The 25,313-nt window shown below is 44.0% G+C and overlaps 1 protein-coding gene across 2 annotated transcripts in view; it reads left to right on the plus strand.

The window, feature by feature from the left end:
* The first annotated feature begins 1,699 nt into the window (after positions 1 to 1,699).
* The window catches only part of LOC125447772 (transforming growth factor beta-3 proprotein-like), a 48,156-nt gene continuing 24,542 nt past the window's right edge, over positions 1,700 to 25,313 (plus strand). Inside the window, exons 1-3 of one of the 2 annotated variants that reach the window (XM_048522467.2) lie at positions 1,700 to 2,011; positions 2,113 to 2,712; positions 21,324 to 21,469. In XM_048522467.2, the coding sequence (XP_048378424.1) occupies positions 2,364 to 2,712; positions 21,324 to 21,469 (495 nt within the window). In that variant the 5' untranslated portion in view covers positions 1,700 to 2,011; positions 2,113 to 2,363. Of the gene's footprint in view, positions 2,713 to 21,323; positions 21,470 to 25,313 lie in introns of both variants that reach the window. The other variant, XM_059640912.1, reaches the window with a different exon arrangement.

Here is a 25,313-nt window from a genome sequence, read left to right on the forward strand (position 1 = left end):
TTTGATATTAACACCAGGGTCCAAAACTGAAAAGCTATCCACTCTGACATTCCATTATTTTGCAGAGTAAATTTGATTTAAAAATATATTGCCAGTGTTGGTTCAGTTCATATTTGAAACCAGTTGCAAACGCACAGGAGCTGAGTTGAAAGTGGCAGAAATAGTGTGTAATAGGCGAATGTGTGATGTTGGAAAGCCCCTCATTACGTGAGCAGTCAGGAGTTTCAAAACAATTTGGAAGCATTAACTGGGAGGCACCTTCTGCTTCTGAATTTGTTCTGTGTCTTTTCAACAACCACAAGAGAATCTCTGAGTTGGATCAGCAGCTTGCTGGCAGCCAGGGCTCCTCAATACACCAAACTTCCTGGAACATTCAGGGGCATGGAGGAGAAGTGGGGAGAAAAAAGGGAGCAGGATTATGTGAATTTTGACATCTTCTGATTCGTGCAATATACAGCGGCATATTTTACATCGTGCTGGTGAGGCTGGAAGTAGGTATGAGACATTTGTTACCCACAGGAAGATCCCATAAACTGCATTAAGCTGCAAATGACTCTATTCCAATGTTGTTCAATGTTAGCCTGTTTTGGAGCAGTGATTTTCACTTCTGCTGAGTGTGGATGACTGAGGTTTCATGTTTATACAAGCCCTACCCGATGTCTGTGAAGACAGTGTGGGTGAGGTTGAACTCATTCACAATTGTTAGGACAGCTACAGCATGGGGAGTAAGGCTACCTCTACACTGTCTCCATTGAACACTCTCAGATCAGGGACAATTTGGGGTTAGATACAGTATAAAGCTTCAATTACTCTTATCTTCAATTACTCTTACTGAAAGTAAAGCTTCATCTATACTGTCCCCATCAAACACCCTGTGGCCAGGGACAGCATGGGGTTAGATACAGATGAAAGCTCTCTCTACAATGCCCCCCAAATGCTCCCAGGCCAGATGAAGCATGGGAATACCACAGCAAGTAGAAATGGCCTTGATTTTAATGCCTCGCATGAAAGATAAGTCCTGATGGGGTGCACGCTCCGTTCTGAATGGTAGCCGGGGAGTGTGGAGTGCTTAGAAGGTGAGATACTACAATCAAGGATTTGTCTGCCACTCAGGTGCTGTAAAAGATCCCATAGAATGTTCTGAGGAAGCAGCATGGACATTCTCCCTGTTCTGTTTTGCCTCAGCCAATAGCTCAAAACAGATCACCATAATTGCTGTTCGTGGGAGCTTGCTGTGCACAAATTGACAGCCGCGTTTCCTGTATTAGAGCGGAGGTGGCTGCCCTGCAAAAATAAGCACTTAATCGTTTGTCAATCGTCCTGAGCTTGTGAAAGGCGGACCAGAACTGCTGAATGTTCACTGATTGTTAACATGTAGCAATGGGCAGTCGTTAAAGTTGCTAAAAAGTAAAGGAAATGCAGTCATTTGTGTAGAGAGAGGCTGCTGGGCTCAGCAGTGCTGAGCTGCTTCCTGCCCTCCCTTTTCTGATCTGAGGGGCCTGTACCGACTCCAGCTTAATGTCTGGTCCATTGCAGATTTGGGAGCTGCTTGGATACCCTGGAAAGTTGCAGAGCGTGGACTGGAGATGCATTACCGTGACAGGGCATATTACATTCTGAATAAGTCAGACAAGCATTTGAGGAGGGAGAGAGGAGTTCAGATCTTCTATCAGCAAGCAGGTCAGTCTTTTAGACTAGCTGTCCGGAAAATTGTGTCCTTTTTTTAACAACATTATTGCTTCTGAACCGTTGAAGGAAATAATTTACAAATATTCTGAAATAGAGACGCTCCAAGTCAACCACAGCTGTTACACCACACCTATTTCCTGGGAGGAGTTTCAGACCCGTAAGGCTTTATAAAGTCACAACTTCTTGGCCACAACAGTTTCGAGTCCTCGGCACCAGTCTGTGACCTTTCGGGAGTGTGTGTGCTTTATTTAAATTAACAAAACGCCGAGGCAACATTCAAAGAAGATAGAAAAGAAAGTATCACTTTTTTTAAATGTCTCAAGTGAGTTTCGAAGTAAATCAAAGCAACAGCAAAGTTACATGTTTTCTGAATTGTTTAGCATGAGATCGGAAGGTATCGATTCTAATCCATTTGTATTTCAGCGAGCTTGAAGCCGGTTCCTCATTTCATCCTGGAAAAACTAATGAAGATCTGATTTGCTACTCTCGTTTGGACTTCGGAGCTGGCATTATTATCTCTTTCCTCTTGAACTGCCGTTATAAATGTAACTGATTAATTACGAGCAAGCCACAAGATTGTTTTTAGAAAATATTTATTGTGCAAAAGAAAATTAGAGGAAGTTTGCCACTTTCTGCTGCCAAGTTCAACGGTTGAGTTCCAGGGCAAAAAAAAGATGCAGCTCCCGGTTCTTCTCAACCTGCTTCTCCTGTGGGACAGTCTGCCAGTCGCTCTCTCCCTCTCCACTTGCAAGACCATCGACATTGAACAGATCCGGAAGAAGAGGATCGAAGCGATCCGGGGCCAGATCCTCAGCAAACTCAAGATGTCCAGCCCCCCCAAGGCCGAGCAGGTGACAGTGACCAACGAGGTAATGGTTCTGTACAACAGCACCAAGGAGCTCCTGGGTGACCTGGTCAAGGAGCAGCAGCAGGCAACCGCTGCGACTCAGTCAGACTATTATGCCAAAGAGGTGCACCGCTTTGACACTTTAGAGGACAACTCAGGAAACCGAGGAGGTCAGGGTAAGTGGCCCTCAAACGCAGCTATTCTAGTACCCTGAGAATCCACATTAGCGTCTGCTCCTTGGCAGATACCAGACCGAGTTCAGAGAGAAAAAAAACAATGCTGGGAATATTCAGCAGAGCTGACATTAGTAGACCTTGAACTCCATTCTCTCCAGCTACCTGCTGAGTATTTCCAGCAGTTTCTGACCTCCCCGTCTCCACTCCCACTTCCATTTCAACATCTGCAGCGAGTCTCGCCTTTATTAGGAGACTACAATGTTGCATTTTAAAGGTTACACATACCGGGGGAAGGGTCGGGAGCGTGGACCACAGGTAGCAGCGCTCATCCCACACGCTCGGAGCCAACTCCTTGTATTTCCAGACGCCAGCCCCAGGCGTGAATGACGTACGTTTTATTCGACTACGGGAGGCATCGCAGCCCCATCCCTCCATCCTCTTACTCTCCAATCCAGACGCAGCGAGCGGTGGGAAAGGGGACAGTGGGTGTCACACTATTTCCCTGCCCCCGCCACCCCCGTCCTTTGCCTCTCATTTCATCTTTTGCATTCGCCCCCAGCCCCCATCCCACTCCATGACATTGACTCTGGCAACCCTGCCCCCACTCTACCTCCCCCCCCCCAGCTGAAATCAGCTACTCTTCCCATCCATGGTCGCCCCAGGTTTCCCTTACAGAGGTTCACTCTGGCTTCAAATCTCAGAAAAGGTACATTTAACCTTTACAAAGATAATACTCAAACGGAAAGCTGTCCACGGCTGATAAAGGCATTGTCCTTAAATGACCCAGCCTCCCTGACCCCACCACTGCTACATTACTGATGGGGACTCCAGGTTTACAGCTTCAGAAAGAGAGGGGATGTTGACATGTTCCCTCTTAGAATAATGCAAATCCCTTTCTTAAGAAAAGGGTTATGGGATCTGGGTGTTGCTGATAAAACCAGGATTTGTTGCTCATCCCTAACTGCCCTCGAACAGAATGGCTTGCTTAGCCATTTCAGTGGAATGTTAGTACACGATAGACAAAACAATGCTGTTGATGTGGAGTCACATGTAGGCCAGACCAGGTGAAGGACAGCAGATTTCTTTCCCTCGGGGGCATTAGTGAATCAGAAGAGCACAATCAACAACGGTTATAACTGGAGTAGCTTTATATTCCAGAATTTATGAACCGAATTTAAGTGTCAGAAACTTCTTCACCCAGAGAGTGGTGAGCCTGTGGAATTCACTGCCACAGAAGCAGTTGAAGCAAAATATTGAATGTTTTCAAGAAGGAAGTTTTTAGGGCTAAAGGGAACGGAGAGGAAGCATACGAAGGGGACTGAGTTGGATGATCAAACGTGATGTTGAATGGTAGAGCAGGCTCAAAGGCAGGATAGCCTTTTCTTGCTCCTGTTCTTTTTAATGCCTGCCACTAGCTACCTTGGTGGGATTTGAACCAGTGTTTCCTCCAGAGAAGGGAGAAGTAGGTTTTGGATGATTAGGCCAGTGACATTATCACTGTGCCACCATTCCTCCATTAGTTTGCAGTCAAACTGAATCTTTTTGGAATCAGCAGTGTTGCTCAGCTTGTTGTAGGGATTGATACCTGTTTGAGCCCAGGGCTTAAAACCATTTGAAAATATCCAACCACCACTAGCAGAAAGGAGAACTAATTTGACAGGTTGGTTATTTTTCTGGATCTGTGGTACTGGCAGTGAGCCCGAGGCATTCACATTATCAGTAATTTCCGAGACATGCACCTGCAGTTTCTGCTGTGAGTGTTCAGTTGCCAGTTCCAACTTCCAACATCACTCCACTGGGAATTCTCAAACAACTGAAGTAATTGCCCAGAATTTTGGTGTCGGATATCAAGCGTCAGCTGTGACTCAGCACTAACCCTCTTTGCCAAGGAGTATACAGCAGATAAAGAACCCTATGGCCCATCATGTCTGTGTACCACTTATCTACTCTAGTCCTGAAAGTCTGTGGGATTATGTTCCACTTGAGCACAAAAATCAAGATGATGTCAGGGATGTCCTCTTTTGGTTGAGGTGTTAAATGGAATCCCAGTCTGCCCTTTGGCAGATTGTAAAACACTCCAGGGAACATGTTGGATAAGAGCAGAGGGGAGGTTCTTCCCTGTAGCACTGAACAACATTTATTCCTCAATCAATGCTGCTCACTTAAAAAAAAACCTGGCCATTATTACATTACAGTTTGTAGAAGTTTGTTGCGTGCAAATTAGACACTGAGTTTCCTGCATTAAAACACTGACAAGACTTCATATGTCCTTTATTGGCTGTAAAGTGCTTTGGAACATCCTGTGGTTCTGAAAGGTGTTGTAACAAAGCAAGCCCCTATTTCCTTTTGAATATAAAATGTTAGGGAAAATTGAGCTGGCCTTTTACTAATACAGCAAGAACTTGTATTTACATAACAGCCTTTATGATAGTAAATGCCCTCTGTGCCCCACCCCCATCTCTCTCTCTCTCTTTCACACACACACACACACACACACACACACACACACACACACACACACACACACACACTTCCTTACTGTTCAGGGAGGGGCACAACTCTCCTGCACTAAATTGAACATTTGAAATAGCTCCTGGGCAAATTGTAGATCAAACTTCCTTTTAGACTGAGACATTGCCACATCCCCAGTGACTGGTGAGGGAAATGAAACTTCTTAAAAATTATTGCAGGGAAATGAGCCATTCTGCCCATCTGGTTCATGCCAATGTTTTTGCTCCTCAGCAGCTTCCCCCACGCCCCTCTTCATCTGATCCCATCAGCTTATGCTATTCATTTCTCCTGTGTGCATTGCTCTAGCTTCCTGGTCAATGCATCGACAGTCTTCACTACTCTATTTGGTAGTGCAATCCAGTCTCCCAGAACTTGGATTGGCTGGGCCTTTCGCTGTGTTTGATTGGTTAGTAGGGGGTGAAACAGGACACAGAAGCACATTAGGGGGAGCTAGTTGTTTGGAAACAAAAAGGACTGCACCTAGTCACATTTGTGAAATGCTGATGGTGAGAAATCCTGGCTCTGTTTGGCATGAATACAATCATTCTTTGGATGAGGTTGTATCTTTTCCCATTACCTTTGGCACTCTGGGCTTAGTGGTTAGATAAAGGTGACAGAACCATTTTGGACCTGACCCATAATTTGGAAATTCAGGGAGACTCTTCTCAATAAAACCACAACATGTATTTGTTGTGGTTATTTTGTGCCTAACACTGTATATGACTCTGGATATATTAGGGAAAATGACTAAAAGTTTGAGGTAGGTTTTAGGGAGTGTCTCAAATGAGTAGAGATGGAATGGTTTAACGAGTAAAGTTCAGAGCTTGGTACCACTGATAGGCAAGGGCTATGGGTGAGAGTGAGTTTGAAGTTGGAGGAATTCACGACTATAAGTTTGGAGGAGGTTAGAGAGAGAGAGAGAGAGAGAGACAGAGATGAAGCTGTGGAGGGATTTGAACACAGGCGCACAAATTTAAAAGTGTAAACTGCCAATCAGCTATTTATTCTGTAGAATTTGGAATGGCAGCGGCCTTGGACGAGGATGTTTTGTTGTGTGCAAACATGCATTACATCGAACAGTCTGGGTCAATCAGCAGTAATCTTATGAAATGTATTTGTGTACATAAGGTATGACATTCCAAACAGTACTCAGTAACTGCTCCACGTGAACTGTAACTGGATCCTGCAGCTGGTGAGGGGTATGCGGGCATGACTGGCATTTAGAAATCTCTGTTTGTACGTGTGTCTGTTAGTGTTTATCCATGCTTCTCTGAGTTTTCTGGGCTTTGGTGTTTGCATGCAAATGCAATATCCATTCTTTGTGTTTGCATGATCAGTGTTTATATTTGTGTGTACCATCATGTTTATATGTACACACAGTAGTGTTTGTGTGTTTGAATTTTTAAATTTAGCTTTTGTAGGATTTGGCATTAATTTGATAAGGGGCCATGGGAAGAGAGTACTGTTAGTCTGATCTGTGCTATACTCCCTCTGTGAGCGTATGATGACTCATTGTAGAGGGAGCTTTATTCTATATGTAACCCCAAGCTGTATGTCCCTGGGTTGTTTGATAGAGACAGTGTAGAAAAAGCTCTACTTTGTGGCCAAACCTGTGGTTTAACTGCCCTGAGAGTGTTTGAATCAGACAGTGTAGAGGAACCTTTACTCTGTATCTAACCCTGTGCTGTAACTCTCCTGGGATTGTTTGATGGGGAAAGCTTAGAGGGAGCCTTATTTTCTGTGTTTAAAAAAAACAGAGGGTGCTTTAATTTAGTAAGTTTCCACTTCCTTGTACAAGTTTCCATTAACTGTTAATTTGTATTTTTTCACAGAGGCTTTTAAAAAGAAGTAGAGAGAGCTTTACTTACAGTTCAAAATAGTAGCACTTTACTCTGCATTTAACCCTGAGTGATTAATGGAATTCTCCATTACTCTTCGTCTGACAACTCCCTATCTCTCTGTCTCACTTCTGGGAGCAAATCATCCCTTTGGTCAGCATCTGTTCCTTAAACATTTGATGCTACCATGTTTCTCTCCCACACTCTTGGAAGCGCAGACAATGGCTGTTCTCCTTTCAAAGATGTCAGACATTAATTCTTTCCTCACAACCCTCATAGCGTATATTTTTCTCTTGTGATAGTTGGATAAGAACTTTATCTCTGTTAAAAGCCCAAATCTGCCTGCTCTAACTAACCCTCATTCCATTTACCCACCCTCAGTCATATTCAGCACCAATGACACTGGCACAAAGCCTGGGCTAAGGTTATTCCTGCATGAAAGTTTCAATGAGAGCTTACATTTTTAGATGCACCACTAGTCCTTTCTCTAATGGAATCAAATCTTCACTGAACCATAATCAGCCCAAATTTGACACTAACACTTGAAAGAAGATATGACATCAGTGATCAAAATCTTGAAAGAAATACCTCTGCATTTAAGTAACATCTTTCACAATTAGTGTTTTGCAAAATGCTGCGCACACAGCAAAATATTTTTTCAAGTACTCATTTATTAGTACAGAATTCATGTGCAATATGAATTTTGGTTTTCCCTTTGAACTGTTTTTCATGCTAAGTGTCCTGATGAACATAAGACAAAACATTTTGATAAAATTTGTCTTTTTTTCAAAATACTTCATTTTTGAAGTGTTATCATTTGGCAAGTTGTAGGTATTAAGAAATTTCTTAAAGTAGCAGACAGTGCCAAGTAGGCAGAGATGGCTAGGGGGAAACTTTGGAGCTTAGGGCTGAGACAGTTAAAGGGCTAGTCATCAATGGAACTTATATAAGAGGCAATGATTGGAGAAAAGCTGCAGTACTGGAGGAGATGAGAAGGGATGACACCCCGAAGGGATTCAAAACCAAATATAAGAACTTGAAGTGATTCTTATTCCCATTACTTTGGTTACCTTTCCTCCCTTCCCCTCGTGCTTGCTAACAGCCACTACTCCTGTCGATTGTGGATTGGTATCAGCAATTGTCTGATGATGGATGTCAGTCGGATTTCTCTATCCAGTGACTCCAATTTTTTTCCTTTATTCGTTAACGGGAGGAAGGTGTCCTTGGCCGGGCAGCATTTATTGTCCATCCCTAAATGCCCAGAGTGTAGTTCAGAGTCAGCCACATTTGCTGTGGGTCTGAAATCACATGTAGGTCAGACCAGGTAACGATGGCAGTTTCTTTCCCTGAAGGACATTAGTGAACCAGATGAGATTTTTTTCCCAAAAATCAGCAATAGATTCATGGTCATAATTAGATAATTTTTATTGAATTCAAATTCCACCATCTGCCATGACAGGATTCAAATCCAGGGCTCTGGATTAACAGACCAGTGATAGTACCACTAGGCCATTGCCTCCCCGATTCACTTTGTGCGACTGGCCAGTTTTGTTGAGACTGAGTTGTGTTTCAAGGTCCCTGAGAGGTGAAGCCCCAGCGCTCAGACCCATTCCAGCAGCTGGGCAGCACGGGTCCCAGTCAGCCCTCCTCACCACAACCTGTTCCCCACAGGGTCATAACGGCATGAGACAGCAGGCAGTCCGGTGTCGCTCCAAGTAATATAACTGTGCCCTCATTTATGTAGAGGAGGTCTGGTAGTGCAGAGGTCGCATCCTTCCTTCTGGGTTTGAAGCTTTGTGTTTGAAGTCCCACAGCTGATGGAAGGGGTGTTTATAATGTTGTTCAATGGGCTATTAATATCTAGTCCCAAATAAATAATACTGATACAAACACAGAATGCTGGAGTAACTCAGCCAGTCTGGTTGCATCTGAGTTAACCTTTCAAGTCCAATATTACTCTTCTTCAGAGACAAAAAAACTGCAGATGATGGAATCCAAGGTAGGTAGACAGGAAGCTGAAAGTACACAGCAGGCCAGGCAGCATCGAGAAGAAAGGAGCAGTCAACATTTCGAGTATTAACCTTTTCTGAAATATTTACTGCTGCCTACCTCCAGGTGCTGCCTGGTCTGCTGTGTTCTTCCAGCCTCCTGTTTGTCTACCATGACTTCTTCAGAAGCTAAAGGTGTTGGGAATTTTTTTTTAAAATCTAGTTTTGACAGAGGCAGAGACCAGTGCAAAAGACAAAAGGGTTGCAAATGGTGAAGAAGAAAGAGATGTAAAATGGGTGTAAATTAAGGCGTGAAAAGGAGCAAATGGATTCTCTCTAAGAGCAAAATAATGACAAAAAACAAGGTGAGGCAAATAATTCTGATTCCATGTAACCATCAGCTCATTCTGTAACACCTACAGCCCATGTTCTCTGTTACTCGGACTCTGTGCTCTGATACATTCATTTCTGTTAGTTAGCCATGTTTTTGGCTCCATGCTCTGAAACCACCTCTCCAAATACCTCAGCTTCTCCTCTGTTAAGACGTCCTTTTGAAATATAAACATTTGGATCATATTTGAAACTGCTTGGGATATTATGCATGGCTCAGTGTATTGTTTCTCACATCACAAGCCTGGTGGATATTGCACTAAATCGAGGCTCATTGTGGTAGAAAAGGACATCAGTTTTAGGAGCTAGAGTAGGCCACTTGACCTGCTCTAACAATCTACCTCAACTCCACTTTGACCCCCATTCTATATCCCTGTCAGATATGGAGTTAGCCAGACATGGTGTTAATATGGTGCCTGTCATGACCACAAGCTGTCCCAAAGTGCCACTGAGCCAACAAAGGAAGAATATCCACTGTTAGAATGTCTGTTGCCTTCCCCTGCAACCTGCACACCAATCCCAGAATTGAAGGAGGCCATTCAGCCCATTGTGCGTGCACCGGTTCTGTTACCTAGTGCCAATTTTCTGCCTTTTCCACATATCCTTGCACATTATTTCCATTAGAGTAATTGTCCAATGCTGTCTTGAATACCTCAATTGAAACTGCATCCATCGCATTTCAAGGCACTGCTTTCTAGACCCTAACTACTCATGGAAAAACTACTGAGTGGAAAAATATTTTCTCACATCACTCTTGTTTTGTTTGTACTTCACTTTAAACCTATGCCATCTCATTCTTTCTTTTTTTCTTTTATGAGTGGCAACGTCTCCCTATCTAATCTGTCCAGCCTGCTGATTATTTTGAAAACTTCTATTGAAACTTCACTCCATCTTCTCTCCAAGGAAACCAGTCCCAATTTCTTCAACTTATCTTCACAAGTGAAATTTCTCATTCCTGGGACCAATCTTATAAACCACTTCTGCACTAATACATTTGCATCTTTCTAATAACGTGGCACCTGCAACTACACACAATATTCCACCTGCAGGCTAGCAAGGATCTTTTTCAAATTCAGCAAGATCTCCTTGTTCTTTTACTCTATGCCCCACTTAATAAAGCTGAGAACACTTGTTCTGAAGAAGAGTCGTGCCAGACTAGAAACATTAACTGTTTTCTCTTCGCAGATGCTGTCAGAGCTGCTGAGTTGCTCCAGTGTTCTGTGTTTGTTTCACATTTCCAGCATCCTATGTATAGGAGTTGGGAGGTCACGTTTCAGCTGTGCAGGATGTTGGTTAGGTCACTACTGGAACACTGAATCTGATCCTTGTCTCCCTGCTCTTAGAAGGATGTTGTGAAACGTGAAAGGGTTGAGAAGAGATTTACAAGGATGTTTCCAGGGTTGGAGGATATGAGCTGTAGGAACAGGTTGAATAGACTGGGGTGATTTTCCCTGGAGCTTCAAAGGCTGAGGGATGTCCTTATTGAGGTTTATAAAATCATGAGAATCACGGATAGGTTAAATTGACCAGGACTTTTCCTGGGGTGGGGGAATTCAAAACTAGATGACATAGGCTTAAAGCAAAAGGGGAAAGATATTAAAGAGATCTAAGGGGCAACTTTCTCATGCAGAGGGTGGTGTGTGTAAGGAATGAGCTGCCAGAGGAAGTGGTGGAGGCTGGTACAATTACAGCTTTTAAATATGAACAGGAACGATTTAGGGACTAGATTTATTTAGGATATCTGGTCAGCATGGACAAATTGTATGAAAGGATCTGTTTCTGTGCTGTATATTTCTATGACTCAATGTATTTTGAGTCATAGAATCTCTACAGTGTTGAAGCAGGCCATTTGGCCCATTGAATTCATATCGACCCTCTGAAGAGCATCCCACCCAATTCCTGTAACTCTTTATTTCCCATGGCTATACGACCCAGACTGCAATGGGCACTACGGGCAATTTAGCATGGCCGATCGACCTAACCTGCACATCTTTGGATTGTGGGAGGAAACTGGATCACCCGGAAGAATAACCACGCAGACATGTGAGAGAATGTCTGGAGTTTGCACAGACTGTCACTCACAGCTGGAATCGAACCCGGGTCCCTGGTGCTGTGATGCAGCAGTGCTAGCCACTGAGCCACTGTGCTGCCTCCTAAATTTTGCTTTTATTTGAGAACACCATCCTTTGTTAACTACTGTACCTGTCCTACTAATGATCTGTGCATGTATACATCCAGATCCCTCTGTTATGCATCCCCTTTAAAATTGTGCACTGTGTTTTTCCAAAAGCTATAACTTTTTAAAAATGTGTACAGTGAGATCCCACAAGCAGCGAATGTAATAAAGGACCACATATGTTGCGGTGTCGATTGAGGAGTAGATATTGGCCAGGAGAGTACAGTGAATGTCCCTGCTCATTTTCCCTGAAAGTGCAGACAGAATCACAGGTTTACATTAACACAGATACTAGAGACCTGAAATTAAAACAAAAACAATGCTGGAGAAACTCAGCAGATCTGGCAGTATCAGTAGAGAGAGAAACAGTTAATAATTCAGGGTTGGTGTCACTCTTCAGAACTGAGCCAAAAGATGTGGCCGGAGCTGCAGAGCTCCAGCACTTTCTGTTTTAATCCTGGTTTAACACCTTAATTTCAGGTGAAATAATTTGGGACACTGTGTTTAAATAATTTGAGATGTGTAATGTGTAAGGAGTGCACAGAGGAGGAACAGGTATTTTTGGATCAAACTTTTCCAAAAGTTCCCCTCCACTGGGACTTTTCTTACCTCATATCTGCTTCTGTTGTAAGGCTGATTGCTAAATAGCATGATCACTGAACAATTTATCATGTGGCCATCAGAACGGGAAAACAGTAGCTAGGTTGACCTTGTCCTGCAAATTCCTATGTTGCTTTGAAGTCACTGATGAGTCACGTTATCTGAATTGACTAGAGGATGTTTGTGGATGAATTGGCTGAAACAAAGACAGTCCACGAGGAGATTACAGTCCTGCGCTTTTAGGAATTCATGCTGCTTGATATTCTGCCCACCTGCTATGAGGAGTTCCCTGAGAATTTGAAGCAATAAAGCTGGCTGTTCCTTAATGACCAGGGAGCTTCCCCCTCCTAATTTCCTCATCTGCTGTCCAGGCACACCCTCTAGCTTGGGTATAATTCCACCTGCCTTTCTGGCTCCATACCCACTTGAGAATTAGGAGCAGAAGTTGGTCCAGCAGCTTCTTGGGTCTTCTTCGTTACTTGATGAGATCTTGGCTGATCTCTCTATTCCTATTTACGTGTGATTTCCCTAAGAGCCCCCTGGTTTCTTCAGTCATTTTTTTTGCTTTAAAGATGGAAAACCACCTTTTAGATATTTTATAAACAACATCTTCAAGAAATATTCTGTACCTCAAGGGCAAGTGGGGTTTAAACTGGGGCTTCCTGGCTCAGAGACATGGACGCTATCATTGTGCCACAAGAACCCTGCCAAAGCCACAGACAGTACCATTTTATATAGCCGTCAAGTCCTGAAATGGGACTTGAACCCAGGATCTTCTATCTCAATGGCAGGAGCATTACCAAATGAACCACTTGGGTTCCTTTTTGGCCATTCTTTATTGTGAATCTAGTTGAATCATCTGGCTATTCAGCTGTGGGGACCATTCTAGCTGAGTCTGATCTTTTCTCCATGAAACATTCATGCGTACAGCATGCCCAGAACTGTTAATGCAGCTGAGGCAGAATTTTCTTTCCACTCCTAGTCCCAGGGCCACAGAATGGAAACAGAGCTCCTTCCCCCCTCCGCCATGGCTGGGTAGTGCTCCCAGCATTGGATCAGAGGATTGTGGGTCAAGAATCCAGTGTGGCATTCTAGTGCTGTCCTGTCAGATGTGCTCCCCTTGGGTTAACATGTTAAACTGAAGGCCCCCATTTCAGTTGAATGTCAAAGTGCACAACCTTTGGAAAGTGAAATGAAACAGAATTGTCCCGAATGATACTTATCCATCAACTGACATCCCTAAAACTGTTTATCGCTTTGCTGCTTGTTGGGATCTTACTGTGTGCAAATCAATTGCTACAGGTTCTACATATTAACGGCGACTACCTGCCAAATTTCGCTTCATGGCACGCTCGTAAAGTGTTATGGCTGGTTTGGAAGGCAAAGTACTTGTGTGTTATTTGTTTATGTTTCTTTGGAAAAGGATATCATTGTGTTAGAAGCAGTGAAGAAAAGGTTGTCTCACCTCATTCCTGGGAAAGATTGTGCAGGTTGGACTTTTCACGTGTTGGAAAGTGTGTCCAAGAGTGAGAGATGACCCTGAGGAGACTCATTAGGATGGATGCTGAGAGGATCCCTTTGTGGGTGAGACTGGAACAAGAAGGTCACCATTTATGAGGAAGGGGCCTCACTTTTAACATGCAGATGAGGAGAAATTCTTTTCGATTAGAGGATTGTCTGTCTGTGGAATTCTCTTGCCCAGAGAACAGTGGAAGCTGTGTCTTGAATTTAGTTGTGGCTGAGTGAGATTTTTGATAGACATGGAAGGCAAGGGTTATGGTGGGGACACAGGCAGGAAAGTGGAGCTGAGACTACAACCAGATTGGCTCTGATCTTATTGAATAGAGCAGGGTCAGTGGCTGAACGGTATCCTCCTGATCCTATGTATGATGTTCCTACCTGTAAGTCAGGACAGACTAGAGATCTGGCATGGGAACGGCCCGTAGAAATGATGACCTCACGCCCATGTTGTGAATGAGCAAAGTGTGGAGCTGGATGAACACAGCAGGCCAAGCAGCATCTAAGGAGCTTTTGTGCTCCTGAGATGCTGCTTGGCCTGCTGTGTTCATCCAGCTCCATACTTTGTTATCTTGGATTCTCCAGCATCTGCAGTTCCCATTATCTCTGTGAATGAACATGTTCCTTTTTAAATTTATAGATTAATTAGAGCCAATCCAGAAAAATCATGAGATTTAACAGTCCAAGAGGAACCTCTTGTTAATGAGGGCATCTTTATAAAATTGCCTGGGGTCATTGGCTAGTGTGAATAGAAGTATTTGTATTGAATGGCAGGAAATTTTAACTTTGGGGAAGTTGGGGGTGGGGTGGGGGTGGCTGGTGTGATACCTAATCAGTGAATTAACTTGGAATTTTTTGTTTGTGTTCTGTGGCCAGTCAAAAACAGGAGGACAATGAATCAGCTGGTAAATGAGTGACAACTTCTGGGTTTTATTCTGAGTACGTCTTCCTGCTTTTTTTAACGGGAGAAGTAGATCAATTTCGGGAAATTGCATAGTGGCAACGACAGTAACTTGCATTTGTACAGTCGACCAAGGCACTCCATGGGAGTAATTATTAATCAAAATTTGACACTCTGCACTAGAAAGCCCAGATTTAAATCCAACCTGCTCTAGAAGTGTCTTTGGTTGATTAGAAAACATCTAGACCAGTGCCCCAGTGAAACATCACAAGACGTCACACTGGAGCATTAACAAACATAGTTTTAGGCACCGAGCCATCAAAGGCATTATTAAGGCAGGCGGCAGTTGTTTTATTTTGTGGGATATCTTAAAAGAAGTGGACTTTCAGAGCTTAGTACCTCAGTAGTTGAAACTGTAGTAGTTGGCATTTACTGTATGCACAACACTCTCCCTAACTGCCAGCTCTCTGTTGCCCCCTCTACTGCTTATGCTTGGTCACACTGTTTGTATGTCATTCATTGCTGAACAAACAAGGATGTTTTTGGGCCCCATCCCAAATTTGATGAGGAAGAGGTGAAGTAGAGTTGGTTTTCTTGCCCAGTCTCCTCTCTTCCATTTTCCAAAACCTTAAGAACATCAAAAACTTGACTGCCATGTCCTAATTTGGCCCCCTCAAATCCCTTTCATTTGCCACCCTTCTAGTCACTGACCTGCCTTGGCTTCTGGACTTCCAAGTTTTCAACTTCAAAAAATTCTCACCCTCATCTTCAAACTCTGCATTGTCTCAATATTCTTCTTCTTTCCCCGTAGCACCCTTCAGCTCCAGGACCCTCCAACATCAGTATTCCTTCCCACTTTTGGCCTCTTGCATAATCCTGATTTCTATCATTCCTCCAACTGGTGGCTCTGCTTTCAACTACTGAGGGACTAAGCTCTGAAAGTCCACTTCTTTTAAGATATCCCACAAAATAAAACAACTGCCACCTGCCTTAATAATGCCTTTGATGGCTCAGTGCCTAAAACTATGTTTGTTAATGCTCCAGTGTGATATCTTGTGATGTTTCACTGGGGCACTAGTCTAGATGTTTTCTAATCAACCAAAGACACTTCTAGAGCAGGTTGGATTTAATCTGGGCTTTCTAGTGCAGAGGTACACCATTGTGCAAAAGGGCTCTTGGTACATGCTAATTTTAAAAAATTCGTTCATGGGATGTAGGTGTCCATGGCTGCATCAGTATTTATTGCCTATTCCTAATTGCCTAGCGGGCAGTTAAGAGTCAAACACACAGCTGTGGGTCTGGAGTCACAGGTAGGCAAGATCAAGTAAGGATGGCAGATTTCTTTCTCTAAAGGGCATTAGTGAACCAGAACAGTTTATCCTGACAATTGGTGATGGTTTCATGGTCATCATTGGAATTTTATTTCCAGATTATTATTGGATTCAAATTCCATGACCTGTGTGCCAGGCTTCGAAACCAGGTCCCCAAAACCTTACTTGGGTCTCTTGATTAATTGTCTAGCAAAAATATCACTGGGCCATTGCCTATCTGGTATCTACTTCAACTAAGATTATTTAAGGATGCATTTATAAAGGGAAGTAAAATAATACAAAAGGAGCGAAGTTCATGCTGATATGGTTGGAAGGATAAAACAGAAGTAGGTCTTTCTGCCTGTCAAGTCTGGTGTGCCATTCAATGACATCTCAACTCCACTTTCCTGCCTTTACCCCATAGCCCTTGATTCCCTTCCTAATTAAATATCTGTCCTTCTCAGACTTGAATATACTTAATGACCCAGCTTGTACAGCCTTCTGTGGTAAAAGATTCCACAGGTTCACTACCCTCTGAGGGAAGAAATTCCTGCTTATCTCTATGTTAACTGGGCAGAAAATTGGAGCAGGGTAGATCTTGCTCCCCTTGCACTCTCCAAGCCATTTGCACCATTCGCTGTGATCATGGCTGATCCTTTGCCACAACACATTTCCATCCCACTCCCATAGATGTTGAATCCTTGAGACATCAAATTTTCCCACATTTATATGCTCAACATCCCTCTATATCAGCAAACTTTAAAAATTTGCAAGCCTTAGAGGGAAGAAATTTCTCCTAATTTCAGCCCTTTTTGTTTTGTTCATTCTTTCACGGAATGTGGGCGCCACTGGCAACGATATGTCACCCATTCCTAATTGCCCCTTGTACTGAGTCATTTGCTTGGCCATTTCAGAGGGCAGTCAAGATTTACCCACATTGCTGCAGGTCTGGAGTCATGTACAGACCAGACTGGGTAAGCATAGCACATTACTTTCCCTAAAAGGCATTAGTGGAGTGAGATGGATTTTTCAACAAATGATAGTTGTTATAGCCAGCATTATTGAGGCTTGCTTTAAATTCCTAGATTTATTCATTGATTTTAAATTCTATCAGCTGCTGTTTGGGGTTTGAACCCACATCCCTAGACCTTGAGTCTCTAGGCAACCAGTCCCGTGACATGGTCACTATCTCCCCTCCTGAGATTATGGCCCTCCCTGCCTCCTGTTCCAGATGGGGGAGCAATGTCTTAGTGCCTAATGAATCTTTGTAGCATGAGCTCAAGTGGAGGATGAAGACCATGATTGACCAGTTAGGCAGATTGGCCTCATCATAGGTTGTAAATTTGAAATAATTTTCCATAGTCATAACCTTAATGGAGATTTGGAGACTGAGAAACTCGTGATTTTTTAAAAAATGAGTGTCATAAAATGACTGGAGTGTTGAACCATCGGGTAAGTCCATTACCAATCCTCAAGTCAGTTCATTGTTCCCTGCTATCACTGCCTTGCCAGCAGACGTGTGAGTGAAATGTACCCTGCGTATTCAGGCTCTTGAGAGCCACACACAGCTCGGCCTCTCCAAGTTATCATGTGTCATTCTGCTTCCTGTTTCAGCAAGGAGTTTAAAAAGAAACAGCGCCTGCTTTATCATCTACAGCTATTCCTCTTTCACTGCATGTCCGGGAGCACAGGAAACAAGGCTTTCACTTCAAATGTGCAGTATACAGACAGAGGCCTTTTGCTTGACAATGCTAATGGAACACACAACATAGAGTACAGCACAGTACAGGCCCTTCAGCCTACTATTTTGCACTGACCTATTATCCTACTCTCAGGTCAAACTACCCAGCTCACCCTACATTTTACTATCATCCATGTGCCTATCCAAGAGTCGCTTAAATGTCCCTAAAGTATCTGACTCCACTACCACTGCAGGCAGCACATGCCACACATCCATCACTCTGTGTAAAGAACCTATATCTTCCTCTAATCACCTTAAAATTATGACACCTTGTAATAGTCATTTCTGCCCTGGGAAAAAGTCTGAGTATTCACTCCACCTATGCGTCTCATCATCGTGTACACCTCTATCAAGTCACCTCTCATCCTTCGCTCCAAAGAGAAAAGCCTGAGCTGCCTCAACTTTCCCTCATAAGACCTGCCCTTCAGTCCAGGCAGCATCCTGGTAAATCTCCTCTGCACCCTTTCTAACGCTTCCATGTCCTTCCTATAATGAGGCGACCAGAACTGAACACAATATTCCAAGTGTGGTCTAACCAGGTTTTTATAGAGCTGCAGTATAACCTCACAGCTCTGAAACTCAATTCCCCTGCCAATGAAAGCCAACACGCCATACACATTCTTAACGTCCCCATCAACATGGGTAGCAACTTTGAGGGATCCATGGATGTGGACCCCAGATCCATTTGTTCCTCCACATGCTGAGAATCCTGCCATTAACCCTGTATTCTGCATTCAAATTTGACCTTCTCACATCTTCAAAGAATTCAATAAGGCTTGTGAGGCATGACCTGCTCCTCACGAAGCCATGCTGACTATTTCGAATCAAACTGTGCTTTTCCAAATAATCATAAATACTATCTCTCAGAATCCTCTTCAATGATTTGCCCACTACAGAAGTAAGACTGACTGATCTGTAATTCCCAGATTACCCCATTCCCTTTCTTGAACAAGGGAATAACATTTGCCACCCTCCAATCATCTGGTACTACTCTGCCAAAAGTGCAGCAATCTCTTCCCTCGCTTCCCATTGTAATCGGTATATCACATCTGACCCAGGGGATGTATCTATTCGTATGTTTTTCAAAATTTCTAGCACATCTTCCTTCCTACCATCAACCTGTTGGAGCAAATCAGCCTGTTACACGCTGACCTCACAAATGTCAAGGTCCCTCTCACTGGTGAATATTGAAGCAAAGTATTCATTTAGGACCTCCCTACCTCCTCCGACTCCGCACACAAGTTCCCTCTACTATCCCTGATTGGCCCTACCCTCACTCTGGCCATCCTCTTGTGCCTCACATAGTATAGAGCACCTTGGGGTTTTCCTTAATCCTACCCACCAAGGCTTTTTATACCCCCTTGTCGTTCTCCTAAGTCCATTCTTGAGTTCCTTCCTGGCTACCTTGCAGCTCTCTAGAGCCATATCTGACTCTTGCTTCTTCAGCCTTCAGTAAGCTTCCTTCTTCCTCTTGACTAGATGTCCCACATGTCTTGTTATTCAAGGTTCCTTCAGCTTACCATCCTTTCCTTGCCTTAGTGGGACAAACTTATCCAGTACTTGTAACAACTGCTCCCTAAACAGCCTCCACATTTCTGTTGTGCACTTCCCTGAGAACATCTGTTCCCATTTTATGCTCCGCAGTTCTTGCCTAATGACATTGTAATTCCCCCTTCTACAATTAAATAATTTCCCATACCGCCTGCTCCTATCCCTCTCCATGACTATGGTAAAGTCAGGGAGTTGTGATCACTGTCACCAAAATGCTCTCCCACTGAGAGATCCCACACCCAGCCCGGTTCATTGCCAAGCACCAAATCCAATATAGCCACCCCTCTAGTTGGCATATCTACATATTGAGTCAGAAATCTTTCCTGGACACACCTGATGAAATTTGTTCCATCCAAACTATTTGCACTAAGGAGGTTCCAGTCTATATTAAGGAAGTTGAAGTCACCCATGACAACAACCCTATTACTTCTGCACCTTTCCAAATTCTGCTTCTCCAATCTGTTCCTCAGTGTCTTTGTTGCTATTGGGGGCTCCATAGAAAACTCCCAATAAAGTGACTGCTCCTTTACTGTTTCTGATTTTCACCCAAACTGACTCAGTGGACACACCCTCCTCGATGACCTCCCTTTCCGCAGCTGTGATGCCATCACTGATTAGCAATGCCACTCCCCCACCTCTTTTACCTCCCTCCTTTTGAAACATCTAAACCCCGGAAAATCCCACAACCATTAATCCAAGTCTCCGCAGTGGCCGCAACATCGTAGTTCCAAGTACTGATCCACGCTCTAAGTTTGTCACCCTTATTCCTGACACTTCTTGCGTTAAAATAGATACACTTCAACCCATTGCACTGACTGCAACTTTGCCTTCTCAACTGTCTGTCCTTCCTCACAGACTCTCTGCATGCTGTATCTGCCTGTACATCGGCTACTCCATCCTCTGATCTGTATCTCTGGTTCTCATCCTCCTGCCAAACTAGTTTAAACCCTCCTGAAGAGCTCTAGCAAACCTTCCACCCAGGATATTGGTGACCCTTCCTGCAAAAGCCATCCAATTTATTCTTTATTGTTTTCTTTTAAAGTTAGGACATAAATTAGAAGAGAACACCAGAAATTTTTACAAATTAGCAGGTGTAGGCCATTTGGCTGCTTGAAACTGCTCAGCTGTTCAATAAGATCCTGGCTGATCTGATTACTCCACATTCCCACTTACCCCCAATAACCTTTCACCCTGTTGCTTATCAATAATGAACCCTTAAAATCCATGTCTGCCTTAAAAATATTCAGAGTCTGCCTCCACCGTTTTTGAGGAAGAGTTCCAACAATGTGGCACAGTAGTTCAATGGTTAGCACTGCTGCCTCCATGTGCCAGGGACCTGGGTCTGATTCCACCCTTGGACAACTGTCTGTTGGAGTTTGAATGTTCTCCCTGTGACTGTGTAGGTTTCCGCTGGATGCTCCGGTTTCCTCCCACAGCCCAAAGATGTGCAGGTTAGGTGGATTGGCCATACTAAATTACCCAAAGTGTTCAGGGATGTGTAGGTTAGGTGCATCAGCCATGCGAAAACACAAGTTATAGGGTAGGGGTGGGATGCTGTTCAGAGAGTTGGTGTAGCCTTGGGCCTGCTTCCACATTGTAGGGATTCTGAGGATCCTCTGTGAGAAAGTAATTCACATTTCTGTTTTAATTTGGTGACCCCTTATTGTCAAAACAATGAACCCCAGTTCTATATTCTCCCACAAGAGGAAATATCCTTGCCGAATCCACTCTGCTGATAAATGAACCCACAGCAGGGCTTCCTGAAGTGGGGGTCAGGGTCTCAAAGGGGGCCTGGAGCTCTAAGGCAGTAATGTTCACAATGGAATTGTAGCCCAGTTACTAGAACTGTTTCAGATCCTTCACTGTAACAGGCCCTGAACCCTGTTCTGACAGGTTCCAAGCCCCTTTATCACCCTCCATTCACATTCCTAATTGAGTATCTAACCCTGACCTGTACCTGTCTTGCTCCACCTGGATATGATTTGTGTTTACATTGGCTATTTTACCTGTTATTGAATGGGCAACATAGCTGCAGTAATGTTCTTATTTAAATGTTTTGCTGACCTGCTGACTGTGCTTTTGTGTAGATGCTGACTCCTCTCACAAAAACTACCGGTTCAACATCTCCTTGGATATTTCCAGTGAGTCCTCCTTGCATCGAGCTGAGTTCCGACTCTATCGAATGCCCCGGGATGTAGCGGTTACTCCAGAGCAGCGGGTGGAACTTTATCAGGTAAATCCCGGGGATATGTATGTGCATTGTATAGGAATCATGACAAGGCTGTCACCTCTGTTTACTGTGCTGTGAGCATGAAACATTGCCAGGTTCAGGACTGCAGTGGAAACAGTGAATACCATAGTGGAGTCAGTAACTCCCTTTCACTATAGGTGCATTGTGCAGGAGCCGACATTGAGATGCTCAGGTGCTGTACGGTACCAGACAGAAATGAGCCAGACCCACTTACCTGTTTGCGGTACAGGTGTGGGAGGAGATGGTAATGCAGTGGTATTGTCGTTGGACTGCTGATCCAGAGGCCCAGGCTGAAGCTTTTGCTGGTGGTTGGGAGTGGAGAACATGGATTCAAATCCCACCATGGCAGTTGGTTGAATTTAAATTCACTTCTTAAATTTGAAATTAAAAAGCTGGTCTAAGTAAGAGCCATGAAACTAGTGAATGGTGGAGCACGCTCGAAGGGCTGAATGGTCGCCTCCTGCTCCTATGTCTGTCATGAGTATAGTCTTAATTGTAACTGTGAAACTATCCTCGATTGTCTGGTTCACTAATGGCCTTCAGGGAGGGCAATCTGCTGTCCTTACCCAGTCTGGCCGACATGTGACTCCTGATGCAAAGCAATGTGGTTGACTCTTAACTCTAAAATGGGCCGGCAAACCATTCAGGTGGCCAACAAGTACTGGCCTTGTTGATGAAGACTGCGTCCTATCAAAGAATACAGAGGGGAAAAAGCTGACAGGGAGTCATATATGGAGTGTCTGGTGTCAGAAGATAGAGAGTTAAGATTGATTAAGAAAAGAAATACATCTGTGTTTTGCCTTCAAATTGCGTTTAAAATGATGTGCACAAGAAGGAAGGGTGAAGTGAGGAAAATATAAGTTCTACACACCAATAGTTATGATATGGAAATACCACCAGGAAATGCGGTGGAGGCAGATTTAATGCAAGCATTCAAGAAGGCATTGGATGATTACTTTGATAAAAATATTGTGCAAAGGTACGGAGAGAAGGGGAAAGCAGGAGACTGGCACTCGAATCATAGAGTCAGAGAGATGTACAGCATGGAAACAAGCCTTTTGCTCCAACTCATCCATGCTGACTAGATATCCTAAATTAATCTAGTCCCATTAATCAGCATTTGGCTCATGCCCCCATAAACTGTGTACAGTTCTGGTCACCACATTACCAAAAGGATGTGGATGCTTTGGAGAGGGTGCAGAGGAGGTTCACCAGGATGTTGCCTGGTATGGAGGGAGCTAGCTATGAAGAGAGGTTGAGTAGATTAGGATTATTTTCGTTAGAAAGATGGAGATTGAGGGGGATCTGATTGAGGTCTACAAAATCATGAGGGGTATAGACAGGGTAGATAGCAAAAAGCCTTTTCCCAGAGTGGGGGACTCAATTACTAGGGGTCATGAGTTCAAAGTGAGAGGAGGAAAGTTCTTCACACAGTGGGTGCTGGGTGCCTGGAACGCGTTGCCAGCGGAGGTGGTAGACGCAGACACGTTTGCGTCTTTTCAGATATATTTGGACAGGTACATGGATGGGCGGGGAGCAAATGGACACAGACCGTTAGAAAATAGATGACAGGTTAGACAGAGGATCTTGATCGGTGCAGGCTTGGAGGGCCAAAGGGCCTGTTCCTGTGCTGTAGGTTTCTTTGTTCTTTAAACATTTCCTGTTCATATACCCTTCCAGATGTCTTTTAAATGTTGTAATTATACCCACCAAACACCACCACCTCCGGCAGCTCATTCCATACACCCACCACCTGCTTGAAAAAGTTGCCCCTTAGATCCCTTTTCTATCTTTTCCCCCCTCACCTTAAACCTATGCCCCTCTAGCTTCCAATTCTCCTACCTTGGGGAAAAGATCTTGGCAATTCACCCTATCCGTGCCCCTCATAGATAATGATTTTAATTTAACAATCTCATGCAGGTGCGATGGGCCAAATGGCTGCCTTTTGCACCATAATACTTCCATGATTCTGTGAATTGTTTATTTCTCCCGCACGGTGCTCTGCAAAAACTGAAACCTGGATACACTTGGGCTGTACTCGATCAGACAGGGTGAATCATTCTCTTATATTCATTGCGTGGTTTTACATAGAGATGCTGACAGGGAGGTGTACCTACACATGGCAATGAGTTTTCCACTGCCCCTGGCTACTGTTACTCATTGCTTAGTTTCCAGTAGAGGGTTATTATCTGAGTCACGTTTTGTCGTGTTTACTTTCTGTGTGATATAATGAGCTCTGGGATCTTCCCTTCAGCTCTCTCTGCATTGAGATCTCTGAATGGCATTTCAGAGGGACAGGTGGGAACTTGACCAGACCCTGACGTACAAGGGGCCTTCTCTCTGCGGTAAGGCCCACATGTTGCTACCACATGAGCCGCTACCAAATCTGGCAATGGCGTCCCACTTCAGGGCTCTTGTCCAAACTGGGTGGACCCACCATTGACTGCCTCACACTGTTTTCTGATTTAGACTTTGGGAGTAGTTGACTGGCTAATAAAGCATTTACAGAGTGGTATGTTTCTACACTGGGCAGGGGGTTTGTGTGTTATCCCAAAGCTGGCAGAGGGTTGAATGCTCATGGTATGTGCCCTCTGTGTTGGTTAATGCACTTTGTACCCATGGCAGCTTCAGTTTCCAGCAACAGGCCCTGTGATTAGTTGCATTGAAATTTAGGTTCAAGGCAAATGAAACTAAACAGTGTTAAGAGCAGGGACAGGTCCAAGGGCTGTGTGACCTTTTTATGTACCAGGTATCTCTAACAGCAGGAGCAGCTGTTGCCTTTTGACTTCTGAGACTCTGCTTCAAATGCATTGTGGCCCATTGGGTCATTGGAAGTTCAATTTTTCTCCACTGGGGAAGAGGAGATGCTGAAGAAGCCACCATGGAGACACTTCATGAGGTTGTCTGAGGAAATTTGTTCATTTAAACATAAAGATATAGTAATAGGAGCAATAAGAGCCATTCGGTCCTTTCAGCCTGCTCCACCAATCATCCAATCGGTATCCTGTTCCTGCTTTCCACCCATACCCATTGATCCTTTAGCCCTATTAAATATACTTAACTCATTCTTGAAAATATTGACATTTTGCCCTCGACCGCATTCGGTGGCAGAGTATTCCACAGGTTCCCTACTGTCTGGATGAAGGAATTTCTCCTCATTTCAGTTCTAAATGGCTTACTCCATAACCTTAGACTGTGACCCATGATTTTGAACTCCCTAGTTATCAGGAACATCTTCTGCCTTTACTCTGTTTAGTTCTGTTAGATTTTAACAGGTTTCGATGATTTTCCCCCCACTCCGCCACAGGAAGTGAATATAGTCCTAAACAAGAGGACAGGAGCCCTTTTCTGAGCCCTTATTCAAAAGCACGTTACAGCCAACTAAACGCTTTTGATGCATATTCCCTGTTGTCATGGAGGGAACGTAACATGTGATTTAGTCACCGCAAGATCCCACAATCAGCAATGTGGAAATGACCAAATTGTCAATTTTGCTTTCGATGTTGGATGAAGCAATGACCTCAGAGATCTCCCTGTTCATCGTTAGAATAGCATCAGGGGATTTTTTTTTATGCCTACCTCAGACGGACAACTTTGAGCTCGTTCAACAGCATATCTGAAAAACAAGCATCCAACTCCCCCAGCACAGTGCTGGCTATACCTGCCCCAGGTTTTACGCCCAGGTCTCCAGCATGGAGCTTGAACCCCTGACATTCTGACTCCCATTAGAGATGCTACCTGCTGAGCTGCAGCTCCAGGACTATGCCACGGGATGATTAAGGGTTGCAGTGAGGAGGTGGATTGGCAGACCCACCATCAAAGTCCA

This window comes from Stegostoma tigrinum, chromosome 39, assembly GCF_030684315.1.
Source record: "Stegostoma tigrinum isolate sSteTig4 chromosome 39, sSteTig4.hap1, whole genome shotgun sequence".
NCBI classification, from domain to species: domain Eukaryota; kingdom Metazoa; phylum Chordata; class Chondrichthyes; order Orectolobiformes; family Stegostomatidae; genus Stegostoma; species Stegostoma tigrinum.